Below are 11,645 nucleotides of genomic sequence, written 5' to 3'. Positions count from 1 at the left end.
CCTTCAACAAAACGCCGTTCAAACTTTGATTAGTCGGCGAATCGAACACTTGGATTACCAAAAAACCAAGGCGTCCTCCAATAATTTTTCCCTTGACTAATGGGATCTCCTCCAACGCTCGCTGCAACGGAAGCCCCTTTCCTCTTCCGATTCCATGTACCAGCCATGGGCCATCCCGCCACTAACAAATCTCGATCATTCATTGAACACGCCACCACTGTAAAATACACTTCGTTATTGAGCATCACCAGTCGTCGCCTCTGACCAGTTCAGTTGTAGAACCTCCGGCACAACTTAACCCTCTTCTCTACCGTTTCCATTCGAAGTCGCCTTCGCTACGCGGTCAAACGACGACTCGATTACCTTGGGAGCAGAACAACTACTACTATAAGCAAAGCCAAATCCCCTTTGATTCTGAGAAAGATCTGATCTTGTTTGGTTTCTCCAAGGACCAGAGCAGTTTTTTTGCGCGTCTTTGATCAGAAAATCTCACCTTTTGCCATCTGGCGAGCTTTCTCGTGTTTTAGGGGATGAACAATTCGGCCGCTGGCACGAGCTCTGGATCGGGAGATGTATCAGCTCCCAGGAGGAATTCCAACAGGCCAAAGTGTAAGATCGATTTATTGTTTGTTGTTAGATATGGGATTTGCAATGAAATTTTTGTTTACGGGTTTGCTTTTGTGTGCATCTATTTAAACTTTTTTTTATTGGAATTTCCTTCTTTTTTTTTCATCCTTTCTAATTAGATTTGGGATTTGGGTACCGCACTCGTCTCTCTCTTGTTGTTTTGTCGTTGCTCGATCATCCTCTGGTGTGTTTTGATTCGTATTTTTACGCCGAGGGAAAGACGGCCACGGTGGGATTTCATTTTACAAATAACAGTGTACGGCTATAAACAGAACTCTCCTAATCTCTTACCCTAAGGTTTGAACAATCAATACACTGAATCGCAAAAGCAGTTCCAAATATTTTCTTAAATTTTTCGGTTGCGATGTCCACAAGCACCATTCACCATGGAGCAGGTAACTGTAGTTAACACATTCTTTCCGGTGTGAATTCAGTGATTTATTTTTTTAACATATGCCACCAAATTGCATTTCAGCAAATATGATTTCTATCTCATCCTTCTCTCGGCAATGAGCATACAAAGCTGACATTATAACACCTATTCTGACATAATTGGATTGGAGACAATGTTTTTTTTTTTTTTAATTTTTTATTTCCAACTCTATTCTACAACTCCCTGGCCGTTCTTCCCAATATAAATTGCTTTTTGTCAACAATTTTTGTTAAGATATTGTTGCCAAAGATTTTTTTTTTGCTATTCAACATTGTTCTACAACTCCATTGCAGTTCAGCCGATTATAACCTCCATACTATAAAAGGGTAAAGTAGGTAGGCTTTCCAGATTATTTCAGTTTGATGCAGGCGCTTGGTCCAAAATCCTTGCAATTGTCTGGGAAGGTCAAAGCCAAGGCTAATGAACTAACCCAAGCTTCCTTTTAGAAGTTAATTGACTCTCCATTCCCACTCTGCTTTGTATTCCATATAGGAAGAGGGTAGAGGATTGTATAATACCCTTCCAAACAAAAGAGAATGCCTTTTAACTAGTTTGATGCCAATTTTCCTTGAGGATGAAGGACCATTGACTAAATTAAGCAAGGTCCACCACCATTTTTCAGGTATTGTTGTGTTAGCTTCCTATAAATCAATGATCCCTTGTTTCTTAATGAGTCCATGATAATATGACTCATGGTTTAAAATCTCAAGGTCCCCTCGGATGGGTCTAGTGGCTAGCGCATGAGGTGTTGCCACTATGAGGTCTGGGGTTCGAATCTCGGCAAAGCCGAGGTAAATACCTCCCTTATATGCTAGTCACTATTCTAAAGGTTGCCCGTGATTTACCTCCTCCGTGTTGGCCCTGGGACGGATTGGCGGGGCGCTGGGGGCGAGCGTATTCGCCTTTTTGCCACTATGGTTTAAAATCTCGAGCCGTATCAAAATTTTGATTTATGACTGGAACGATATGGTTTCGGTCTGTATCGATATGGTTTCAGTATTTTTTAAATATAAAATATATTAATTAAAAAAAAATTAATCTAAATATTAGAAAATTAAAATACACAAAAATAAAAAAAAAATATATATATATATTTTAAATATGGGACCATGTCGCCTCTATATGCTAGATAAAAAAATAAATAAAAAATTAATTATATATTTTTGAAATTTAAATTATATATATATATGTGGCATAGTTTTATTAGGTTTTGATTAAGCTTGTTTTAAATTATCCTTATTATAGCTTAGAGTTGATTGAAATTATTAAGCTAAGGTTAATTACATAAGGTTTTATTAGGATTTATGTATCACACACCCGCTGCCCGCAGTGCCGTGCACCAGTGCCGGATAGTGGGTGGAATGGTAAATTTTGCCACTTTTGTCCGGCATGGAACAACATTTTAATTCATGATATGACTGTCTCATCCAACTAGACAAATGATTCCTTAGCACTCTATACAAGGAGTAAGAGGGAAGCCTTTGCTTGTTGATCAATTTGCTTGAGAACCCATTTTGGAGCTTTATATTTGATTAAAAAGTAGCACAAAATTGTGGTGAGTATGATGTTGATCAGTATGAGGTGCCTTCCTCTTGACACAAAATATGCCTTTTAAAGAGCTAATTCATTTGGTTGGGCTTCGTTGTCAATCTGACTTAGTCAAGCTAAGGCAATCACTGAAGCTTAAGAGGAAATTTCAGTATTCACAAATAGAGAAATCCAGCTAATTCTCTACATTTACTTATGTTTCTTTGCATATTGATGAGAGTGGTTTTACAATAGTTTTTCCTAAACCCCCTTGCATATCCAGTTTGATTCATGCTAAAATATCTCTTCTGAATCTATTGATCTTGTTTGTTTTCAATCGGGTACTCAGATTCCAGGTTTACACAGCAGGAGCTCCCAGCTTGTAAACCAATCCTTACTCCAAGATGGGTAAGCTTTGTGTTCTCTATACAAAATTTATGATACTAAGTTTGGAACTGGATATCTGATAGGAAAATCTCATGCCATATCTTGCAGGTGATCTCTGTTTTCACACTTATTGGCGTCATCTTCATTCCCATTGGTATTGCAGCACTGCGGGCCTCTACCAATGTATGCTAATTGTTGATAAGATGACTAGTTTCTTTGATGTCCAGTAGCACTGTTTATATCCGACTGTTAGTTTTGTTTGTAGGTTGTTGAAATTGTGAAACGTTATGATGCCGACTGCATACCAGGGAACAACACGAAGGCTTATAGGGTTGCATACATCCAGGATAAAAATATTGATAAAACCTGCAATATAACACTCAGGGTAACAAGGATTTCTTGTACTTTTAATCTTTGATACTTATTGCTGCAATGAAGCAGAGAGAGAAAAATTAATTTATGTCATCATGATATGTAACCGGATCTTTAGTTTGTTGTCGTTGATAACTTGCTCATTGTAGGTTATCTTGACAACTAATGCAGCTTTACAAAAGCCAACGACTATTAACACCATTATTTTTCTCTTAGGTACCAAAAGACATGGATCCACCCATTTATGTCTACTATCAACTAGATAACTTCTACCAAAACCATAGGAGGTATGTGCAGCACAACCTTCTATAGCTAGCAATACTATTTTCACTAGTAGCATACCATGTTATATAATCACTCATTTTCCTATGACATTTGGTTCAATTTTTGATGTCATACAGTCATTATGTTTTATCCCTATACAGATATTGACAAACAATTTTTCATTGTTTAACTTACTGGTTGATCGGTGTTGAATTTTCTTCTAGATATGTAAAGAGCCGAAATGATGCACAACTGAAGGATCGTGGGAAAGCAAATGACACAAGTGGTTGTGATCCAGAAGACGCATCTAATGGTTCTCCAATTGTCCCGTGTGGTCTTATAGCATGGAGTTTATTTAATGATACTTACAATTTTTCCATTGGGAACCAAAATTTGACTGTGAATAAGAGGGGCATTTCCTGGAAGAGTGACAGGGATCACAAATTTGGAAATGATGTCTTTCCGAGGAACTTTCAGAATGGTACCTTGATAGGCGGTGCTTCACTTGATGAAAACACACCAGTGAGACTCTGTTTTTTTTTTTAATTACCTGCTACATATTTTCGTGTTGCAACTGCAACCTACACTTCTGAAGAACAAATCATTTGAGTGTTTGACTTGCTAAGTAATAGGGTTTTCATTTTCTACTTAAATTACTCTAAGACATCCTGCTAACTAGTGAAAAATTCTATGACAATTTTATGGTTTAGTGTTTCTTCAGGTTCAAAAAACGACTCAGTCTCTTACAACTGAAATCCAATGAGTTTGCTGTGTATTTAAGATTGTGCCATTCATTTCCCATTCTTTCTTGCTTGAAAATTTTCAACTGGTATTTAGTTGGGAATGCATTAGCTGTTAAATATGTTATGCACCAAATGCTTGGTCCTGAGCTATTGTCAGCAGTTTTTTTTCTTTTTACAGTTGATCTCTTCTTAGTTTGTTGTTTTGCATTCAATTTCTTGCCATGCTTTCATAAGTACGTTGTTAGGTTTTAATTTCATTATGATTTCCTTTTTTAGCAACTGAATCTAATAGATAGACTCAACTTTTATGCTTTTGTTGTGCAGCTGAGTCAGCAGGAAGATCTCATTGTCTGGATGCGTACTGCTGCCCTTCCAACATTCAGGAAGTCATATGGGAAAATAGAACAAAATCTTAGGGAAAATGATACCATAACGGTAACAATAAAGAACAACTACAACACATATAGTTTTAGTGGCAAAAAGAAGTTGGTTCTTTCCACCTCAAGCTGGCTTGGTGGAAAAAATGATTTTATTGGCATCACATATCTCACTATTGGAGGATTATGCTTCTTTTTGGCCATAGCCTTTACTGGGGTGTACTTGGTGAAGCCTAGGTATGCTCTTTCACTACTAATTCCTATTTGGTAATTTCTTGTATTGAAACCAACATAACTACAACCTGTTATGGAACTTTTTAGTTTAGTTTAACCTTGGGAGTTAGAATTCTTGAACTACTCTCACGGCAATATGTTTTCCTATGCTTAATTGGTGCTCTTTATGGATTCACTTAGGACTGTTTGATTGCCTATGCACTATGTAGAACAAAGAGAGTAGCAGACAGGCTATGCAGTCATTTGGTTGCCTGCAAATTGCTTGAAACGTGAAAGTTCAATTGGCAGTCCTTAAAATCAAAATCTACATTTGCTACTTGCGGCTTGAACTGATCAGGAAGTCACATTTTTAGCCTTAACTGACATGAATTCACGTTAAAATAAAAAATATATAGGTAAATCTTACAGAAATATGGAAGAAAGATTACAGATTTTCAACTAATGTCTACTTTTTATGTATCCATTTAAGATAATATAAAACAAAAAATGTGTAGAAATCTAGAACAACTTTCTACTAGATTAAGTAAATGATGTTAGCATAAATGCGATATGTTCTACCATAAGATATTGACTTTTAAAATAAGATGAAAATTTTGAAGTTTGTTGTTTTAGCTAGTTTTAAAGATGATATCACAGTGATGCCATCACCTTTATAGATTAATAACGATGAATTTATAAGAAAGTTTAATGAAATAAGTTCCCTTTTGTTTTTAACTTTATGAGGATCTAAGATATCGGTAAAAGCTTATAAGTAAAATACAATTTTGGTACTGATGTTTGTACAAGTGATTATTCTAATTAACAAGATCTTATAAATTTTAGTTTCGATTAAAATAATTAGAAATAATTATATCATGCATATAAAACAATTAGAATTAGAATGTACTTTCATATTAGTCAATTGAGAACTATAATTTCAAATATGATTGATATTGTATGTGGAATGGTTAACATACATATTCACAAATATTATTTATATTATTTGCATTTTGGATTGTGACTCAAAAACTAACTAATGGTTTGCAATCAAATGCCCCACTAGTAATATTTTTAGTTTGAAAGTATTAGCTTTGGGATATAGTAAATGAACACTATATTAGGTGCCCAATCACAGAAAATTTTTCAGCCCTCAAATTGACAAAACTGTATAAACAATAATAAATTTTCAGCCCCCAAATAGATAAAACTGTACAAACAATAATAAATTTGTTCAGTGCTTTCTTCATTATCTTTTGCTATGGATTATATTTAATGGGTCATGTTACATTGATTAGGTGAAGTTTGTGTACTGTGTGGAAGGATGACTTAGCATAACCACAAAAATCCATGTGTAGTTTCCAACTATGAGGGAGATTTATATAACAATTTTCATGCTATTAAGTAACTTGCTTTTTCAGTCATAGCATTGAAGGTGCTATATTGAAGTCACATTTTAAGTTCTGTCTTCTTTAATAATTTATTCTCAATATTCTTATTTTTTAATACTGATCCTTATAATGTTTTTTAAAAGCGGTTGCATTGTTAATTTGACCGGAGGCTGCATAGGCTGCATGTGGCATATGCTGCCCACATCAGTTAATAAAAAAATTTCTTATTTGTTCAGTTGAATTGATTTAAGACTTTATTAAATCAAATAAAAATTCTAAGCAGCTCTATAAGTGAATTTTGTTTAGCAAGTGATAATATTTTAGATGATTATATGCATGTATTCTTCATGTTGATTAAATTGTCATATTTTGTCTATTTTATATTGAATGATTGATATGTTTTTTATATGGGGTGTGTTATGAGTGTAATAAGTTGATTAATTTACTTTATTCTATAGTGACTCAACATAAAATATGGGCAAAACAGCTTTCCCATCTAACATATAGCATAATCTTAGTTTGGCCGTTGAGAGATTTTTTGTCACTTTGCTCACAAGGACGATCCGGATGACTCTAGGAAAACATAAAGTTTTTCTTAATATTTTTACTTGGCCTCTTGCCTCTTGCCTCTTGCTTCTTGCTTCATGCCTCTTGCTTGTTCCACTACCCAAAGTTTGGTTGATCCCTCCTCACTGTCTCCAACAGCTAATGAGGAATATATAGGAAGGAGAAGAAATTTGAACAATTTTATCATTGTTCCTCTCTTAATGATTTCCAAGAAACATGTTCAAACAATGTATATGCCGCCCTATCACCCTTTGAATAGTGAAACCCTAGCTTAATTGCTAAGAAATTCATGGTGGAATGAAAGAAGAAGAAGAAAGCTTGAAAGAGGAGGCAGAAGATGGAAGAAGAGCTCATGGAGAGGGTATATTGAAAGTATTTAGAAAAAAGGAAGTAACACGGAAGAGTACATATGATGTTAAAATTTAGTTTAGAAGAGAGTACAGGAAATGTAAAATCAAGTGTAGGGATCTAAAATCCTGACAAATTTAGTACAAAATAAAATGCGTGCCTATCTTGGGTAAATTATACTTCAACATACCCAAGGGGGTCTCACTTACCACGTGGGACTAAAGAGAGGAAGCAACTTTTTATTCATAACTTATGCACCCTCAGTTCCATTGTTATCAAAGATGAGGAAGCAACTCTTGTACCATGTAAAAGCACAAGAAACACATTTTCAGACAAAAGGCCTATGCCGTGATTTTAAGCATGCCCAACCAGAGCTCACTTGACCATTAGCGACTAAAGAGGGGGCGCCAGTCTTTTTAGTCTCTTTGGGCAAGGAGGGTATTAGAGATTCAAGGAAGAGGTACAAAGGGAAGAAAAGTAAAGAAGCTGGAAAAGTTCTCAGAGCAGAAGAGTATGAACAAAAAGATGATCAAGGATTTGAGACAAGAGGAATAGGAAGAAGAGTTGCATTCGTGAAGCAGAAAGATGAAACTCAAATTAAGAATTTGCAATTCACCTCAGTAGGATCGCTTGGGGTATTTAAATAGTCTTACAAATAACAGAAGATTGAATCTATCATGTAATTGTAAGGGTAAGTCGCAATATAGGTAAACTCAGAAAGGCTAATTGATAACAATTTCTTAGAAGGAAAGTGAAGTAGCACTATCTTTTGACAGGTAAATTATATTTTCCTAAAAAAAATGAAATTTGAGCGACGGTCAGCAAGTATACTTAGATACGAACCCCATGATATAAATTATATGAGTTCCCCTCAAATAAAAAAAAATACTGAAATGTAAGCATGATATTACATGGTTTATATATTTGGTACTAGTTGAAGTGATTTATTGTATGGGACATGATTTGTTGAGGGATTAAGTAACACTGAAAATCCAAAGTGGCAGTGCCTTTAAATTTTCTTCTTTTACTCAGCAACTTTAATCGATGCTGGTATATTCATACCTTATTTCTTATGCATTTTGATTTGTTTGGACTTTCATACTAAAGGTTGTTTCATGGCCATATCGTCCTTTTCATGAATATGATAATTTCTATCATGTTTCCTTTTAATATTGGATGTCATTATTTGTATATTTACTTTATGTTAAGTCATTACACACTGAACTCTTTTGTTTTCCTCTCATCTTTCTGGTTTAAAACTATTAACTAGTAAGCTACTGCAGAGAAATATTATTACCTACCAGAAAAGGGTAATATTAGATTAGGTTGAATGATGTATATATAATATACAAAGTGACCAATATTTTGTGATATCTTTTGCTAATTTACTTTCTTCCTTCTTGCAGGAAACTTGGGGATCCTTCGTACTTGTCATGGAATAGAAATCCTTCTGGTCGATAATATGTTTTGCAGGTTTTCTATATTAATATATTTTGCATGTATTAACAAAAAGATCTCAATCAGTGCGATAAAGATTTGGTTGCTATGTTTGGTAGGTTTTCTATATTAATATATTTTGTGTGTATTAGCAAAAAGATTTTACTTAGTGTGTTGTATATATTAGTAAAAATCAGTTTGTACAAATTATTTATATGGAAGAAAGTTGTGTTCAGTTAGGAAAGTGTTTGACTAGAATCTTTAGCTCAAAACTTGGATTAAACTTACCATTAAAAGCTTCATGTCTGAACAAATATGCAATGGTTGCTTGTAAAAACATTTTTTTATTATATTAAAAAATACATACTTTTTTCATGTCATATTCCTTTTGTTTCTTAGTGTTTTGCCCAACACGACAACACTGATTCAATTTAAGCCTAATTAAAATAAAACAATATAATCTTGGGTAAATTTGCTTAAGGATGATTGCTGATAAATTATAACCATTTGAGATAAAATCATATAAAAGAGTGTCTTAGTCTCCAGGACAATGGCGCAATGATTAGATCCTCTAAAGATAATTAAGAGATTTAAGATTTGAATTTCAGCTAATGATTAGATCCTCTAAAGATAATTAAGAGATTTAAGATTTGAATTTCAGCTATGGCGTATTGTAAGAATTTTTTTCAGTGAGAAGCGGGCTTGAGAATGTTGGTTGATGAGCTTCTATTAGTATTTCTCGATTTATTTTGATGACCAGTGGAAAATTTCTGTGGGATCAGGTTGGTCATCTAAGTATTAGTCACTTTGAAGAACTGGATACGGAATGTCAACTAAAAAAATATAATAGAGATTCTAATCCCTCAAGCACGATGCAGTAGTAAAGTATCAAGGTGGATACTCAGAGCACCATGGATTAATCCTCAACTAGAGCACCACGGATTAATCCTCAACTAGGACATACGTGATCACTTAATTTGGAGGAAAATATTATGTTAAGGATCCACGGTTTGAGTACCCAGTTTGAAGTATACACAACATGGAGGTCAAATGCCAACGTACTACCGCGAGCACTTCTGAATTTATCTAGTGGATGAATCAGGGGGAGGGTTGTCCTTCTCAAAGACTATTCCGGTCAGTAAGGATTAGGACACATGAAGTCGCTCCGAGTGCATTTATTTTGGGATGCCTGGATCACTGTCGAATGTCTCGACCACTTAGTCCCATACGAGCGACGTGAACGAGCAAGGATATATAGTTGATAGGGTGCTCAATTCGTCGTCTGCGAATGAGAGGTTAGTGCACTTAGAAGTGATTCGGGCATCTAGAGTGCATTCACTTTGGAGTGTTTTGATTACTTCCAGGTGGCCCAACCTCTCAATTGTAGACTGCCAGTGCCAGTTTGGTATTATATCAACCTTCTATATATAGAGAGTTTTGTTATTCTACACGCCTTACCTTGCATATCTTGTGAGTATTTAATTTTTTTTATTTAATTTTTTTATTTTTTTACTTAATACTTTAACCCAATCCTAAATCCAAAAGATAAAACCCCAAATGGTAACCTGCCAGTAAAAAAACTTTTGTTATGTTGGGCGAGATATATATATATATATATGCGAGTCGCGCACAATATCAAGTTTCTTTTTTTTTAATTATTATTTTTTTAATATTTTGAATTTAAAAAATTCAACATTTTCTTATATAAAATTCTAATATATTAATATATCCCCTCAACATATTACAATACTCAATAAATACTTAAATTAATTTTATTTTATTTTTTTTTAAAACCAAACACTATAACCTAATTGGGAAGCCTGAACCCTAGAGGTAATGTAAAATACCGGGAAATAGGCGGATATTAATAAGGGAATTTTCTGGAATTTTTGGAATTTTTTCGGGAATTTTTCGGAGCTCGTACGGACGAGTTGACGGGGATAAAAACGGGGTCCGGAAAAGCCTGTTTAGGCTACCCCATTTAAATGAGGAAAAGTTGAATTTCTTAATTCCTTTTTCTTTATTTATTTTGCCTTTTCTTTATTTTTCTTTCCGCCGTTCTCTCTTCCTCGCCGAACCCGAGTGCTCAAATCTCGCGGCGCCTTCTCCCGAGCCCTAACCGAGCGGTTCCTTCTCCCTCTCCGCGTGCAAAACCTCCCAGCCAAGGGCTTCGCTTTCTTCTTCTTCTCCTCTGCCGGCGTCGATTTTTTTTTCTCCTGTGCCCTAGCCGCCAGCCGCCGAGACATCCTTCTTCCTCTTTCGAGCGCCGGAGCCGATCCCTAGCCGCGTCGCCGCCACTCCGACCCGACGCCACTGTCGCCGGCGACGCACGGAGCAGCGCCTCACCTCTGGTGCCCCAGCATCGACCACCACAGTGCCGCTGCCGTCTCTTGATCCGAACCAGTGTCGCTATTGCCTATGCCCTAGCGCCGGCGGCCTGGTTTTATTCGTGCCCTAGTTCCGAGCCTTGGCTCCTCCTCAAATCTGTGGTGATCGGCTTTCTGGACCAGAGGCTCTTCCTCCCGCGACTTAGCTTCCACTGTCGATCTGTCATTTTTTCTTTCTCCGCTCACAGGTGAGTGAGGTGAGCAACGGATCCTTGTTGTTCCTCCTTGTAAGTAGTATTCTTTTGATCTGTGTTGGATTACAGATCCAAGCAGTGACACCAGAACCTGTTGAGTCTTGGCCAGCAAGTGTTGATTTTGGGGCTCAGATTACAGAGGTATGAGTTGGGTTCTGGGTTAGATTTATGTGATTGTTGATTAGGGTTTGTGCCCTAATCTAGTGTAGGAGATTTTTATTTAGCTATTTATTAGGTATGTGATGAGTTATGATTTAGGGTTTTGCCTAGATAGTTTTAAGGATTCTATTTAGCAATTCATTGGAATTTTAGCTAAATAAAATATATCTCTGTTGGTATCACAGGACCTTGACGCGAGACGAGTTTCTCGACGTCCGGATT

The 11,645-nt window shown here is 35.9% G+C and overlaps 1 protein-coding gene across 1 annotated transcript; it reads left to right on the top strand.

Annotated features, from left to right (window-relative positions):
- Nucleotides 1-266: 266 nt before the first annotated feature.
- Nucleotides 267-8,922, top strand: LOC122052403 (ALA-interacting subunit 1-like). The gene is made up of 8 exons (XM_042613899.1): nucleotides 267-609; nucleotides 2,937-2,995; nucleotides 3,083-3,157; nucleotides 3,240-3,359; nucleotides 3,563-3,633; nucleotides 3,835-4,132; nucleotides 4,678-4,967; nucleotides 8,653-8,922. The coding sequence occupies exons 1-8, from the start codon at nucleotides 531-533 to the stop codon at nucleotides 8,705-8,707; spliced, it is 1,047 nt and encodes a 348-aa protein (XP_042469833.1). The 5' UTR covers nucleotides 267-530; the 3' UTR covers nucleotides 8,708-8,922.
- Nucleotides 8,923-11,645: the final 2,723 nt, after the last annotated feature.

The sequence above is a fragment of the Zingiber officinale genome, chromosome 3A, assembly GCF_018446385.1.
Source record: "Zingiber officinale cultivar Zhangliang chromosome 3A, Zo_v1.1, whole genome shotgun sequence".
Taxonomy (NCBI): Eukaryota; Viridiplantae; Streptophyta; class Magnoliopsida; order Zingiberales; family Zingiberaceae; genus Zingiber; species Zingiber officinale.
The sequence above is the reverse complement of the archived record's forward strand: the minus strand, read 5'-3'. Positions and strand labels throughout refer to the sequence as shown.

Coding starts and splice junctions, on each gene's coding strand:
- LOC122052403 (XM_042613899.1), top strand. CDS start 531: ATGAACAATTCGGCCGCTGGCACGAGCTCTGGATCGGGAGATGTATCA. Junction 2,996..3,082: donor CAATCCTTACTCCAAGATGG/GTAAGCTTTGTG, acceptor CATATCTTGCAG/GTGATCTCTGTTTTCACACT. Junction 4,968..8,652: donor GTGTACTTGGTGAAGCCTAG/GTATGCTCTTTC, acceptor TCCTTCTTGCAG/GAAACTTGGGGATCCTTCGT.